Source organism: Berghia stephanieae, chromosome 6 (genome assembly GCF_034508935.2).
Source record: "Berghia stephanieae isolate SIO BIC M18660-M18661 chromosome 6, UCSD_Bste_1.3, whole genome shotgun sequence".
Lineage (NCBI taxonomy): Eukaryota > Metazoa > Mollusca > Gastropoda > Nudibranchia > Aeolidiidae > Berghia > Berghia stephanieae.
Window position 1 is genome coordinate 60,675,475 of NC_088365.1, and position 16,913 is coordinate 60,692,387.

At 36.2% G+C, this 16,913-nt stretch overlaps 1 protein-coding gene across 1 annotated transcript in view; it reads right to left on the minus strand.

The window, feature by feature from the left end:
• Nucleotides 1-16,913, minus strand: part of LOC144975370 (uncharacterized) — a 49,133-nt gene that overhangs the window by 7,467 nt on the left and 24,753 nt on the right. The window contains exons 13-23 of the mRNA XM_078919375.1: nt 16,385-16,503; nt 15,645-15,748; nt 14,542-14,638; nt 13,094-13,299; nt 12,403-12,476; nt 11,158-11,262; nt 10,513-10,706; nt 9,058-9,212; nt 8,091-8,327; nt 2,629-2,835; nt 159-848 (exon numbers count right to left, since the gene is read on the minus strand). Coding sequence (XP_078775501.1) covers nt 159-848; nt 2,629-2,835; nt 8,091-8,327; nt 9,058-9,212; nt 10,513-10,706; nt 11,158-11,262; nt 12,403-12,476; nt 13,094-13,299; nt 14,542-14,638; nt 15,645-15,748; nt 16,385-16,503 — 2,188 coding nt within the window. The remainder of the gene's footprint in view (nt 1-158; nt 849-2,628; nt 2,836-8,090; nt 8,328-9,057; nt 9,213-10,512; nt 10,707-11,157; nt 11,263-12,402; nt 12,477-13,093; nt 13,300-14,541; nt 14,639-15,644; nt 15,749-16,384; nt 16,504-16,913) is intronic.

Sequence of the window (16,913 nt, forward strand, 5' to 3'; positions counted from 1 at the left end):
TAAAAGTGACGATGTCATAAATTCCTAGATGAGGTCTAAAATTTGTGGGATTTGGCAAGTCTGTTATCATGTGACTTTACAAAGTGGAAAGGTCATACCAGAAAATCTCATCATAAGACGGGAGTCATGACTGTAGAAACAATATAGAATCTGCTTACCCATAGAATTGTCATTGCCCTGCTTGTTCCCTTCGTTCATCTGGACACCCGTGCTGGTCATGTTCATACTGCTGCTGTTGCCATTATTACTGCGACCACCACCACCAGAATTACCACCAGTCCCCACAGAGACAGTGTTGGAATTATTATTGTTATTATTATTACTATTATTTGAATTCGGGTTGAGAAGACTGAACATTCCCTTCTTCCTGCTGGCATCACCACTGATGTTATCGTCCGTGTTTGAATTGAAATCATATTCAGATTTATCGTTGCTGTTGGCAGGCTTAATCGGTTTTTTCTTTGTGTTTTTGGGAGGTCGCCTGGTTCCCATCGAGACGACTGGTTTTGTTGGCATAATAACCACTGTGCTACCAGATTGAACAGCGTGTGTGCTACTCTGCGTCGGCTGTTTTGATGGAGGACGCGGTGTGCGAACTCCTAGAGAGGGCAGTACAATGACGGGCATTTTAGGTTGGGCAGTGGTAGATTGGGTAGAACCGTCACTCATGGTTTTCTTCTCTTGGTTTCCATCTCCCTTCTCAGAGCCATCTTTGTTGCTGTCGTCTTTCGTAGAATTATTATCTGGATTGTCCGCCATTAGCTCGGCTAAAGTGGATCCTATTTTTACAGTGGCCGATGGTTTCATTGTTGTAGAGCTGGTAGTGCTAGTTGAATCACTGCCCACAGCTTTAAAAAAAAGAAAGAAGGAAACAGAAAAAAAAATTAAAACTCTTGACAATTATAATAAAAACAACGACAAGAACAGCAATAATACTTTGTATGCACATCTTAGTGAAGTGGTACTTTTCCATCAGATTAACCCAGTGCTCAATGTTCTTTACCATGCTACATTTACTCCCAAAGCTGGTGAATTGGAAAAAATTCCCTCATAAATCTAAATCTGTTGGTAATTCTTATTGTGCTAGATAAGCAGAGCTGCCAACCCCATCTGATGAGAAAGTGTACAATGGGACCTCAAAATAGGGGAGATTTCATAAAATTGGGTACAATCCTGAAATCGACGGAAACTAACCATTGTGAAAGTAAGAGGAAGGTATACTTACATAAAGTCACACCGCACAAACTCAATTGCAGCAACAATAATGTTCAAAAGACTATAATCCAATCCTTTCAGAATTCTACCTCCCAGCATGAAGATCATAATTGGTTAAAAAATATATGAATATCCACTTGGTCACCAAGGTTTCTCAATAGGCTAGTAATAATACTAAAGAAAACTGAAGTGACTCCCTACACTGAAAATGGGTACAATCTTGGGGGAAATGCGTACAAGCGTACAATCGCTGAAAATGCGTACAATTCCGCATTTTTTGCGGTAGGTTGGCAGCTCTGGATAAGTCTTGTATTAGTAAATGATGAAAGGGACAATATAAAAAATACAGAAATATATTATCATCCACTTTCCCAAAACATTAAAATTCTAGCTTTGACATTGCCCAAATATCCATTAAATGTCTTTAAAGCGATTTCCAAGTGGTTCCAAGCCAACAGCAACACTTGACAAAATGACTTAACATTTTTTCCCCACATAATCAAAGCTGTCATTGCCAGATATTTTATTTAAACCTGAACACAGTAACATGGTGAGCTAAAAGTCTTCTCTAAGGACTCACCTTTGCACCACCAGTAATTGGACTCATGACTAATGACCTGGTCAGTGTCATAGAACAGGACAACAAAGCTTCATAAATTAAATATACACTCTGTTTGGCAACAATTGGCCCAAAACAAAATGGCACATGATTGTGGAAAAGGAGAGAAATGAAATTGTACGGCACTTCTGGCAGAAAGAAGGCCAGGACTGAAGCCAAAGACTGGATGAACTGGAAGGAAAATGTCCAGGCCTTATGCACCTCCTAGTGCTGAGTTTACGATTAAGGTAAGGTTGGTAACAAATGGTAAACCAGTGGAATAAGAATTTACTAGTCTAACTCTCTCCTTACCGGTCATTTTCCGGATTTTTCCCCAAAACTTCACACTCAGCAAATACAAAAATAGATTTATATCACTCAAACACAAAATCTGTTAGTTCTTGCTATACATATTTTCTTTTGCTCTTCAACACAGTGTTAATATACTTTAACTATAGCAAACATTTTTGTTCAAATATTGTGATGTACAAAAGCAAATAGAATGAGAAAAATGTTGGCTGCATTGTAACGAATGTGACGATTTTCCTATGGGCTTTAAGAGCAAGGACCTGTTTTCCCCCCACCCTCTGAATCTTCCTTTAACGTCCACCCTCACTCATGAAGATTTTGACATGAACAATAACAGACATTAAGGTGCACATTCAGCAGTGATCTAAAAGCTCTGTAAATAAATCTAAAGTGGATGCATATGTAACTTCCTGTGGTAAATTGTTCCAATCTTTGATGGTTCTGGGATAAAATGAGAATGTTCTGAAGTCTTTGGCGCGGCGTTTGATTTTGCATTGAGTACAAACCTGATTTAGCTTTGATGAGACTAATATTAGTTCTCAGGGAGCTAAGAAGATCAGCACTTCCGTAGGGCAGGGTTCTGATAATACTGCCACCTCTAGCCATGGTGCGGGGGAAACCTTTCTTGTTGCTGACGATGATGATTGGTGGCTTCTTGCCCCCAGCAGCTGCTGCTGCGACGGAACTTGCATTAATCCCCGATGATAGAATAACTGAAAAAATAAACATTAATTCAAATCTAGTTTAAAACGACGTGTTAAAATGTCCTTATAGAGGTGAGATGAAAGATGAGTCGCAGACCTGCCAACCTACCCCTCGTCCTGTAAGAGGAATTTGGTTTACCTTTTTACTATTTCTTATGGGGTTCCAATTACTCAGTTTTAGAGCCTAGGTGCAGTCTAAATTTTTTTCTAACCCCTCTGTCCACCCAGCAGTGACTGAATGGTTAGATGGGTCTCTTTTATCTGACAAAAAGCACTTTGCAATAGACTAGCATCCTATCCAGAGGATAGCAAACAATTGCTATTGTCCGATTTATGCCATAGAAACCAGGATAAACTCCAACTTCTTGAACTTACAAACTGGTAATTAACATTCGTTCAATTCTTCAATACAAATTACCCATTGGAAATAGTCCAATCTGACAACGAGGTTGAATCTTTTTTTTTTTTAAATGCAACTAGTGATTTTTGACTAGTTTATAATAAGACAAGAATAAAAGTATTATTTTACTGGTCAAATGTGATACGGATGATGCTTTATCATAAATTAGGAGTGTCAATCTTTAATAAAAAACATTGGAAATCAATGCCAAATCCAATCATTTTTAACAAAATAAATCCCCTTTTTAGTCATCTGTTGGCAGGTCTGAAATTGCCTTGATCAAGGCAACATTTCAACTCATTTTCCAAATAATGGTATTTTAAAATCACATTTGGATATATAATAATGCATGCATCTTGAGTGGGTTTAGCTATTGTCACATAAATGTCCTCAATGCTGACCCTATGAACCAATTCACAACTGACAACGATGTCATCCATTTCACTAACGATAATCAATCATAGCTCATGTTTGTTTTTGTTTTTAAGGGTTTTACGGGCTTGCAACACACTTAGGTTATATCAGCGCCAGTAAAAAGGAAGAAAATGGGATAGTAAAAAGTTCTAGAACTACCATTAAAGCACCCAAGAAAAAGTAAGACAAAGGGGAACTGAGAACAAATAGGGATCAGATGTAGATTCCAAGAGCATACCACCAATGTACTTAGTTTGAGATCACCTAAAAGTCTCATCCAGACACAAGCACGGGTCCCAACTAAGAGGAATACACTCAAATGTTTACCAATCATATAATATAATATGTAAACTCAACATTAATAATACAATGCATAACAGAGAGATGATTTACAAGGAAAATAATATTATCTCCCAAAACTATAACTATACATTCGACTGTTTCCCTTCCCAGCCAAGGAGCTCCGGCAAGGATCAATCATAGCTCAAGTCAGTATTGATGGCCAACAGTTATTTGACACAACACACAGTTCAGACATTTGAAAGAAATAATTTTTTTCCCTTGGAATTAAAAACTTCAATTAAAAACACACAAACACACAAAAATATTTAACATTAAAGCATAGAGATTCAATCTTGCACATGGTCATAAAATTCTAAGCATTCCTAGAAAATCAGTCCAGCCCATTATGTCATCAATTTTGCCTAGTCATCAAATAACGTTTAATAATTGTGCTGGATCACGTTTTAAACATGTAACTGGTATTCCTATTCCATGGTCCCCAGCTTCTGTTTGTTACTAAGGTCGCAAGTAGAATGCAAGAAAATGGGATGGTAAATAAACTCTATAGAGTTACAAATGACAGCACTTAAGAAAGAGAAGGACTAAGGGGAATGGCTCAGATAGGGAACAGAAATATATTCTCAAGAGAAAACTATAAATGTTCTTAGTTTGAGTCCCAGACAGAAAACTTCAACACAGGATCCAACCAAAAGGATTACATCAAATAAGCGAAAAATTTATATCGGCGATTTTAATATTCAGTTTGATGTTGATCAGAATAGTCTCGTTAAAATTATAAAAAATATGCTGAATGAACATGGCCTCACTCAGTTAGTGACCTCTCCAACTCAAAGATTGGGGCACATCTTGGACTGGTTCATCATTGACACACCCTCGCTTGTTGAATCAATTAAAAATATCAAAAAAGAAATTTCAGACCACAATCTGATTCTGGCAACTCTCAAATGCATCAAAGAGAAAGCAAAGAAAGTCAAGATAGTGTCTAGGGATACCAAAAAAATAGACATTAGTTCCTTCAAAAACAATCTGTCAGAGGAACTAGGAAGAATGGATATACCATCAGCACAGAAAACAGACGAGGTACTGCGCAACGTCATCGACAGGCATGCGCCAAAGACAACTAGAATAATAAATTCCAGGAAACCGTCTCCGTGGTTTAACCAGAGTGAAAAAACTGCCAAAAGGGAAAAAAGGAATGCAGAGGCATCGTGGAGAAAATCGGGCCTTGAGATTGACCGGCTGATATATATAGCAAAAAAGCATAAGTATAAAACCACCTGCAAAAGAGCAAAAAGAAACTATTATAACACAAAACTGTCATCAGTGAGGGACACTAAGGAATTTTTCTCTGTTTCAAAGGAACTTTTAGGGGAAGAAAAGGGCATGTGTCTACCCACTAATATCCCGGTAGAAAAGCAGCCGGATGCATTTTCAGATTTCTTTTCGGGAAAAATATCGAAAATTCGGAACAATTTGGACCTCGTGCAAAATGAAGATATAAATTTCCACCCTTTTTCGGGTTCACAGGGATTCTCTTGTTTTAAAGAAACAACTGAAGAAGAAATTTCTAAAATAATTTTTTCATCTTCCTCGAAGTCATGTGATTTAGATCCTTTACCAACTAATATTTTGAAATTATGTCTTCCTGAATTGTTACCTTGCATAACTTATATTATAAATCAGTCACTTATCTCAGGACAAGTCCCAGATATCTATAAACATGCAATTGTAAAGCCTCTCATAAAAAAGCAAAATCTCAATGTAAATGACCTTAGTAACTACCGTCCCGTCTCAAATCTGCCATTTCTTTCTAAAATCCTTGAAAAAGTTGTACTCAGACGTCTTTCACAACATCTCCATGAAAACAATCTATGGGAAAAATTTCAGTCAGCTTATTGTTCTTACCACAGCACAGAAACTGCTCTGTGCTGTGTTGCGAGTGATTTGCTTGATGTTTTAGATAAAGGTTCTGTTTCTCTTCTGACATTGTTAGACCTTTCGGCGGCGTTTGATACTATTGATCACGGTATTCTCATTAAACGACTTAATATAACCTTTGGCTTGTCTGGGACTGTCTTGCAGTGGTTTGAATCTTATTTAGATGGCAGAAAGCAACAGGTTATGATTTTAGATAAACTTTCTCGTCAACATACATTGTCTTTTGGTGTTCCTCAAGGCTCTGTTTTGGGTCCAATTCTTTTTGTTTTGTATACTTCTCCATTATCTAATGTCATCACTGGTCATGGGCTGCGCTATCATCTCTATGCAGATGATACGCAACTTTATGCTACTGATAAAACTAAAAATCTCGAAAATATTGTGAAACGTGTGGAAGAATGTGTGACGGATGTGAAAGAGTGGATGGATGCAAACAAGTTGAAAATGAATGAGTCAAAAACAGAAGTGATGATTGTGGGAAATAGAGGGCAGTTGAAGGTGAATGATGGTCTTGAGGTGTTGATTGGGGGTGAAAAGATCAAAGTTTCAAAGACTGTGAAAAATTTGGGTGTCTATTTTGATTCAGAAATGAAAATGTCAGCTCACATTTCTGCTCTCTGTAAATCTTTATACTTTCAATTGAAGAAAATCAGTTCGATCCGTCAGTATATTGCAATTGGAACATGTAAAACATTGGTTGTTTCCCTCATTTTTTCGAAACTAGACTATTGTAACTCGCTGCTTGTCAACTTGCCTCAGGCTTCTATTAAACAATTGCAACTACTGCAAAACAGTGCTGCAAGATTAGTTTTTGGCAAAAAAAAAAAATTTGATCATGCAACCCCTTTGTTGGCCTCTCTCCACTGGTTGCCCATTGAAAAGCGCACATATTACAAAGCAGCGTGTCTTGTTTATAAGTGTTTGGCTGGTATAGCACCGGCATATCTCACAGATCACGTGGTCATGTGTAAATTTGAAAATTACACTTTAAGATCATGTAATGACCAAACGAAAATTTCGGAAAAAAGATCAAGAACAAAATTTGGTGATAGATCGTTTGCTTGTTTCGGCCCCAAGATTTGGAATGAACTACCACGTGGTCTGAGGGAGTGCAAGTCTTTACCTACTTTTAAAAAGAATCTCAAGACACATTTTTACTGTATTTGTTTTTCTTGACTCTATATGAATCCTTGATTTGGCTATGAATTGTTATTGTTGTTATTATTTTATTTTTTTATTTTTTCACTTAAAATTGATATTTATATTGTAAAGTGCCCAGAGCTTGTGTTTTACACGAGAATGAGCGCTATATAAATGTGTATTATTATTATTATTATTATTACATTTAAATGCTTACAAAATATGTTCAAAGCAAAACAGAGAGATGATTTACAATGAATAAAATATCATCTCTCAAAACGAATAATACATATTTGACTGTTACCCTCCCAGCCAAGGACTCTGACCAGGGCTAGGACAAAACCAAGTAATATCATCCCAGGACAAAGACAGAAAGTGACCTGGAGAAGGAAATATAGGGGGATAGAAGACAAGGCAACTGTGACCTCATCGCCAACCAGGGGAAGTCAACAATAGAGACCCCACCAAACCGTCGTCCCCTCTTACACAACATAGAAATTAATCATCTGTTTGTGTTTTTAAGGGTTTTACGGCACTTGCAACACATTTAGGTTATATCAGCGCCAGTAAAAAGGAAGAAAATGAGATAGTGAAAAGTTCTAGAATTACAATTAAAGCACTCAAGAAAAGGTAAGACAAAGGGAATTGGTTCAAATAAGAAACAGGTGTAGATTCCAAGAGCACACTATCAAAGTATTTAGTTTGAGATGACTAAAAGTCTCATTCAGACACAAGCACAGGTCCCCACTAAGAGGAATACACTCAGATGTTTTACAAACCATATATAACATAAAGAAAACATACAGTGCATAACAGAGAGATGATTTACAAGGAAGAAAATATAATCTCCCAAAGCAAAAACTATGCATTTAACTGTTTCCCTCCCAGCTAGCTAGGACTCCGGCCAGGGCCAGGACAAAACCAAGTAATCTCATTCCAAGACCAAGACAGAAAGCAAGATGGAAAACAGATAAAGGGGGATAGAAGACGCAGTAAGTACCTCCCTGCCCACTATGGGAGGTCAGGAACCCCACCCAGAAATTAATCATTATTTACTCCTCAACCATACCTTGTCCTCCAGTGGACGACAGTGTCGTGGTGGTGATAGCAGTGCCAGACGATGCCGTGGAATCCAACCCTCCAATGCCTGGGGTTTTGGATCGAACGGCAAACATCTTGCCGTCGTTGGTACGGATGTAAACGCCTTTGGGAGTCTTGATCACCAGGATCTTCTGGCCCGCTGCTATTCTATTGCTGGTAGCTGCACCGGCCTGTGTCCCCGTGTTGGTGCCAGGTAAGACAATCTCTGAAAATTATTTTTTTGGAAACAGTAAAAATTAAGTTAAGTAATAAAATCTCATCAAAGAACAACGACAATATTATCATTATTATTATCATTATTATAGTAGTAGTAATAATAGTAGTAATTGTTCTTCTCCTTCTTCTTTTTATCATTATTATTATTATTATTATTATTATTATTATTATTATTATTTTTATTATCATTTAAGTGTTACTAAGAATTAAAAATTCGTAATTTTCCATTAAATTTTGTATTTGGCCATGAAATGTGTCTAAAATTCGTAAAATTACGAAAAATTCGTAAGATTCGGCATGTATGGCATAACATATCTTGACAACATGTCAAAGGAATGTTGTTGATAGGGAAATTTGTATCAGAGTTGCCAATTCAAGAGGTAAATTATTAACTGAATTTTTACGCAAACAAATAAACCGACCCAATTCTGAGTGCTGGACTCCAGTAAAAAGACTTTATGTACTTACTTTTTTTTTCTCTTTCAGTTTAGCAGGTGATTAGAAAATATACTGAGGGGTTTATAACATCCTGAATTCCATAAATATACAGAAAATTGGCAACCTTGTTATATTACAAATCTAGACTATGACACTTATTATTTGTGTGTTAGATGTTTAATAATTTAAAACAATGATATGTTACGATGAAAATTGTGAAGTTAACAATAACAAGGAACAACAGCAACAACAGAAGACACCAACAACAACACGCAGCTCACCCGTGGTTGTGATAACTTGATGGATGGTGACTCCTGGTCGTAGAGGCTGTCCTCCATACTGTTTGATTTTCTCAGCCCCAGTCTGTGCTGAGGCTGCGATGATGGGCCTCACACTGGCTATGGGTCTTACTATTGGTCTCCTGAATGCAGCATAGCTAGAGAAAGAAAATTAAATGCGAAATTAACGATGTCTTACTCAGATATTTCTCTTAATCTTAAATTTATACCTCTCAAATATATGGTACTGTTTTCCTTTATCTAACTACTTATCCTTCTCTTTCTCTAACCATAAATCTATACATCTCAATGACACGGCACTGTTTTCCTTTATCTAACTACTTATCCTTCTCTTTCTCTAACCATGAATCTATACATCTCAATGACACGACACTGTTTTCCTTTATCTAACTACTTATCCTTCTCTTTCTCTAACCATAAATCTATACATCTCAATGACACGACACTGTTTTCCTTTATCTAACTACTTATCCTTCTCTTTCTCTAACCATAAATCTATACATCTCAATGACACGGCACTGTTTTCCTTTATCTAACTACTTATCCTTCTCTTTCTCTAACCATAAATCTATACATCTCAATGACACGACGCTGTTTTCCTTTATCTAACTACTTATCCTTCTCTTTCTCTAACCATAAATCTATACATCTCAATAACACGGCACTGTTTTCCTTTATCTCACTATTTATCCTTCTCTAACCCTAAATCTAAACATCCCAATGTTATGGTACTGTTCTCATTATCTTACTACTAATAAAATCCTTCTCTTTCTCTAACCATAAGTCTATACAACTCAAAGTCGTTACAACTCTCCTTCATCTACGTCACAGCACTTTATCAATACCACAATCTGCATTCATTTTTATAAAAATGTTTCAAAATTACTAAAAAGCAGTGATTTAATTAGGATTCAATCTTTTCCTGTCTCTGATGATAATTTTAGGTTGAATTCAGATGAATCTTTCTAACACAATACTGAATTTACACACTTAAGATCCCAACAACTTGGCTCCAATCATATGGAATTCTTTACCACATAAGATTCGACAATGTGAAAGTCTACCAGTCTTCAAACGGCATTTAAAAACAAATCTTTTTCATTCTGCTTTTCGTGATTCTATGTGAACTGTCTGACTGTTGTGGTGATTTTGTAGTCGAACGAATGAACGTGTTATACCAAAAAGACTATTGTAAAGCATCTCTGAACACTATTTGTGGATACTGGTGCTACACCTAAAAATAATTATAATAATAACAACTCACTTGTTACGTGATTCTATGTCAACTTCGAACAAAATGTGTGTGTGACTGTTGTGGTGATTTTGTAGTCGAATGAATGAACTTGTGTGATTACAAAAAAACTATTGTAAAGCACCTCTGAGCACTATTTGTGGATATTGGCCCTATATCAAATAATAATTATTATAACAACTCACTTGTAACGACTATTTAAAGGCAGTCGATTGGGGAGGCCGCCGTGCTGAGGGTAGTAGGCAGCATAGGATGGCCTGGTGTAGGTCACATTCATACGCTTGTCCCTGGCATACCCCTCCTTGGCCAATCGTTTCTCTCGTTTGGACAGGCGTAACTCTTTGCGGTCGATCAGCAGGGATTCATGGGTAAAAGGTTGCTGCAATTGATAAATGAAAATAATGAATAAACACTGTGACTGAGTGCTTGAAACTTGTATATGCTCAAATGATAGAAACCAATGTGCACACATTTGCAGGTCTGATACCCGAACGCAATGATGGGCTTGATTTAGCATTGTTGTAACAGACAATAGTTTGCATCAGTGTGAGAGTATTTCCATTATAACAATGGGCCCCAATATCAATTTAGTTATCAGACCTGCAAATAAGTACACGTCGATAGAAACTAAAAAGATAAAAGAGGAAAAAAGAATAGAAAGAAAAAAATCGGAAAATATACTGAAATAATACCTAAACTAAAATAATTCTTGTCAACTACCAATTGTTTTAAACCCAGTCCCCAGAGTGGGGCCAGAAAAGCCATTTGGATGAGAAAGCCTTTAAAAAAAAGGGAAAACTAATCACAGTAAAATGAATATGGCAACCAACCTTTGTCAACCAATTTCCAAATTTTTGTAGAATCCGCACTAGGACTTGGTCTTGACCATATTTGGTGTCAGCATTGGAGAAATCTTGAATTGGGAAATCTTGGTCCTGAGGAAAAGGAATTTTGTCTTTATAATTCATTCAACCCCCTTTGCATCCCATCCAAAGGGAAGCATGCAATTGCTCTTGTCCATTTCACGCTATAGAAACCACGATAAACTCCGGCTTCGTGGACCTAATGGTTCTGAAGGACTGCTTTAATCTTGTTCTATGTCTATTAAAAAATATGTTAAATTTTTTTAAAAACTTTTAAGAATCACAAATATGCTAAATCTGGACATTATCAGTACCAAAACGCATCTTCGGGGACGCCAACTTTAAATTTGGTTCACAGGAATTTCAGACATCACTCGTAGGAATTTCAATGCCGAAAGAGGAATTTCCGCACACAAGAAAAGGGAATGGGGATGGTATTTGGCATTGTGTTTACATATTGTATAGTTCTAAATAGATAACTGATTAGAATTATATTATGATATATTATAAACACAAGGCAAAATAGAATCCCAAAGTTTCCTTATTTCAAATGAAGTAAAGCTCCAAAACCTAATGGTAGTGATTGTAGTATTGGTGGTAGTGAGGATGATGTGGTGTTTGTGGTTGTAGTAGTAGTGATAATGATGTGGTGGTGGTGGTGGTGGTGGTTGGAGTTGTAGTAGTAGTGGTAGTGATGACGTGGTGGTGGTGGTAGTTGTAGTAGTCGTGATGATGATGTGGTGGTGGTAGTTGTAGTGGTAGTGATGATGATGTAGTGGTGGTGGTTGTAGTAGTTGTGGTCGTGATGAAGATGATGTCGTTATGGTTGTAGTAGTAGTTGTTGTGATGATGATGTGGCGGTGCTGATGGTTGTAGTAGCAGTGGTAAGATGATGTCGTGGTGGTGGTGGTGATAGTAGCAGTGGTTGTGATGATGATGTGGCGGTGCATGTAGCTGTAGTAGCAGTGGTAAGATGATGATGTGGTGGTGGTTATAGTAGTAGTGGTTGTGATGATGATGATGATGTAGTGCTTGTGGTTGCAGTAGTAGTGGTAGTGATGATAATTTGGTGGTGGTGGTTGTAGTTGTAGTGGTAATATGATGATATGGTGGTGATAGTGGTTGTAGTAGTAGTGATAGTGATGGGGTGGTGGAGACAAATTTTCCCTATGGGATGAAAAAAGGAAATTTTTATTTTTTACTGGGACATACCTCAAAGTCCAACAGATTTTCGACTTGGCGCCTTGTAAATTTGTTCTCTACATTCATATCGTCAATGATGCGATCTGCCAAAACAAAGTAAGAGAATGTATTATCCAACTCATAAAGTGTGACACGAAGTAGAGCTTCTATAAATGGTTTCATGGTGACTTTCAATGACTTATAACATATTCTAAAAAAAAAAAACAAAAAAAAAAAAAAAAACAATTTTTAAAAAGTAAAGAAGTCAGTGTTTTTAAATCACTTTAATTTTCTTTCAAAATAAAGTTAAAGACTTGCAGTTTTTGAAAATGTTTTCTTTTATTCCTGCTTTTCTATTGAAAAAAATCCAAACAAACTTGAAGCAAATAAAAAGAAGTTATCGTCGGGTCACAACTTTTATAACTCTTTTTATTTTTATGAATGAATTGGGGTGTTTAAACACTCCAATTCATTAAAAAATAAAAAGAGTTTTAAATGGTGTGACCCGACGTTAACTTCTTTTTATTTGCTTCAAGTTTTGTCTTTTTTCAATAGAAAAGCAGGAATAAAAGAAAACATATAAAAGCTCTAGTTATATAAGTTTTAAGACTTAAAGTACTATGTCTACATTTTTAAAGGAACTTCCAAAAACTGAAGAAAACAAATATATGAAAAAAGAGGTAAGGGATGGTGGAGTGGGAGGAAAGTGGCAAATACTTACCTGACATTCCTTGTTTACTGATTTGCCTGTCATAGATCCTTTTCTCCAAGGTGTTGTCCGTTACCAGACGGTAGACATAGGTATTCTTGACCTGGCCAAATCTGTACACGCGGCACACGGCCTGACAGTCGTGACACGGATTCCACGATGCATCCACCACGATGACGCGGTTGGCACCGACCAAGTTAATGCCCAGACATCCAGCTCTGGAATAAAAATCAAATGGAAGATGTAAACATACTGCAATTTCTCAACCACCAGTGCAACATCTTGAAAACCTTGAGAGCTTGATCACTAGATAGAGATGGTGGTGGATAGAGCATGTTGTCCAATAAAGGATGACTTATCACTAAATGTTGCTCTTTGTTGGACAACCAAAGTGAAAAGAAATTAAGCAGGCCGAGGAAGAATAACAAAAGCCAGTGGTGGAGGACATAAAAGGGTGGAAAGAGTCCTGGGGGTCTCTGCGTAAATACCTAATGTGATTGACATTGGAGTACAGGCCACATTGGGCTCTCCGCTCCTAACAACACACCACATTAGAAAGAAAAACGCCCAAAACAAAATTTTACTGCAACATTTTCAAAGAGGACCTCTTTCAGAGATAGAGGATGTTGTCTGAATAAAGGATGACTAAAGGTTGCTTTTCATTGGACAACCAAAGGGAATAGCAATTAAGCAGGCTGAGGAAGAAATAACAAAGGACAGTGGAGGAGGAGATAAGAGGATGAAATGACTCCTAGGGGCTCTGCGTCAATATGTAATATAATTGATATTTGAATACAGGCCACCTCGTACTCTCCCCTCCTAACAACACACCACTTTAGAAAGAAAAATGTCCAAAACAAAATTCTCGGAACACCATTTTTGCAGCACCATCAATCTGGAATTCTCTCTCAGTCTGTACCAGAAGCTCTCAAACTATTGAATGATTTAAGTCTAGACTTAAGACAGGATATTTTAGATTAACTTTCCCTTAATATTTCAAAATTAACAATATCATTTCAATTCTCATACCACCTATTATATATTGTATAAAGCGCCAAAGGGCATCTGGAGGAGGACAGTTAAAGAGGAGAAGAATTAGACTCAAAAGACATGGAATGAGCTGAGAGAATGTGAGTAAAGAGTCTTTTCCAAGGACTCACCTATGCGCTGAGCGAGGCTCGAACCCAGGACCTTCCAATCCGAAAGCGAGTGTCATACCACTAGACCACATAGCCGCACAAGTAAGTAAAGCGCCATTGAACACATTAGGTGGATATTGGTGCTATAAAAATTTTATTCATTTATTCATTTATAACTGGCTATTGACAGGGAGGGATTCTTCATTGCTGCCCTTCACACCTGCATGAATAACAGGTAATAAGCAAGTAATCCGACAGATACGATAGAGTAAAGAAAATTGGTGTGTCAACTCCTAAACAAACAAATTCATCATCACTTACTTTGTAGAAAGCAAAAACAGCCAAGCAATTCCTTCAGGGTCGTTGAATTGATTGATCAATTTCTCTCTGTCAAGGGCTGATGTACTCCCATCCAAACCTGAGGACGTCAAATGAAAAATATAAACAAGGCAAATGAGCAAGGAAACAATTAGTTAATCAGTATTGAAAAGAAAAAAAAACAGCGTTCCAGTCATAAATGCTGGCTTCTTCTATTCCAGTCAAAGTAGAAAATTAAAAAGATTAATCTGAAAATCAATTTTTATATATAAAAATCATGAAAAAACTTGTTAAAGAAAAAAAAAAAGAAAAAAAAAAGAAAATCACAACATTTAAAAATCAACTTGATATCTATTTAAATACTACATTTTCTGATTATGTAACCTAGGAATTAAACAAAAGCAAAATTTGGATGAATGTGCCTTTGGTGGCTCATTTCTTTTGTATACATGTGTAGAAACAATGTGCAAGCGTGTATGTTCGTGTATGGCTGTGTCTGTATTTGTAAATGTGTTGATGTTCATACCATGAACCAAACTGAGCATTGTTTACCTCACATGAATTGCCTTTAATTTGGACAATAAAGATTATTATTATTATTATTATTATTATTATTATTATTATTATTAAACAGTCGACTGGAAGCTGAAGACGGTTAATTACAATGTTACTAATATATGAGTGGTTTGAAATCTTAAATTTGGTTTGTTTTTCTTTTCATTTTGTTTTTAAATACAAATAAATAAATAAATAATAAGTTGTTTATATAGATACATAATTTCCACATAAGTGCTCAGCGACGCTTTACAATGTTAATTGTCATTCAAACATTCATTCTTTGACAATTTTGAGAATACATATGAAGAAACAAACACATACACATGCACACAAACTCAATCACAGATACATTACCACTATTACACACACATACTTATACCAATATTACTCACTAACATTAGTAACTTATTCTAACAAAAGAAATTTGAATTGATGAATTACAAAGAGGTCCATAAGGGATTAAGAATTGAATATAATTTTCTAAATGCATCAGTTATTTCATTATAAAATTTTTAAAAGCTTTACACAAAAACCTAAAAGCGACTTACGAAAATATGTCCTATTTTTTGACCAATTTTCATATAACTCTGGACGAGGCACTGGAAATTTTCCCATGAACTCTTCAATCTTATTCAGGGTCAACAAACTTTGACTGGAAATAAAAAACAAACATGAATGTTGCAACAAGTGAACAAATAAAAGTTTCTCCTTTTCATTACAGCATTCTAAGAATAATTATCATAGTCTGTAATCATTCACATATGAAATTTTTGTTCATAGCAGAAAAGAATCTAGACTTTAACAGAGATTAGGGATCAATCTGGGTCCCTTTGTGTGTAAAGCGAGTGCTCTAACAACTGAGCTACCAGGATCCCCAGTGTGCTGTTAACCATACTTTAACGATTGATGAAAGAATTGTTAAGAGACAGACAAAGTTAAAGATAATAAGGAATTGATTGCAATATTATTAGTCAAATTATCAATCTGCTTTTGGGCTCCAGTTAAATCACAGGCCCATATTTTTTTAAAATGTCATACTTACATTGCCATCCAGAGGTATAACGGACCAACACACAAAACTATGTGTAACTTTGAGCGTTTATAGTCTGGTTAATACAGTTTAGTGAGAATTCCTCATAAAAAAAAACAATAACAAAGACCCGAGTGACGTCAACTTCATTCTATCTATATATAAAAAATATCTTTCAAAATATTTAATTTCAATTTTTTCTTCTTCTGTCTCTCTTCATGTAAATCCAAAACGATGCACATGAAATTTCACACCTACCTAAAGACTAGAACTTTATCGCCAACGGCAAGACATTCCTCAATGATTGCCTTCATCAACACCATCTTGCCACTGTTCTCTATAACACCTGCTATGTAATCCTTCATCACACCCTCAGCCTGATGATATAAAATTGACAAAAATAAAACTTGGGCTCATCCAACATTCAATAAAATGTACATGGTAAGTAATTATAGCACGAAAAGAATCATATATATTATGATGGGGGAAAACAGTGATAATTGTAATAATAATAATAATAATAATAATAATAATAATAATAATAATAATAATAAAAACAACTAGAAGGAGATAGATAGATAGAGAGAGAGAGAGAGAGAGAGAGAGAGAGAGAGAGAGAGAGAGAGAGAGAGAGAAAAGAGAGAGATAGAGAGAGAGAGAGAGAGAGAGAGAGAGAGAGAGAGAGAGAGAGAGAGAGAGAGAGGTTGCATTCCCCCCCCCCTCCACCCTCCCTCAAAATTAAAAAAAAAAATAAAGAATCAATAAGTGATCTTTAATCAATTTGTGG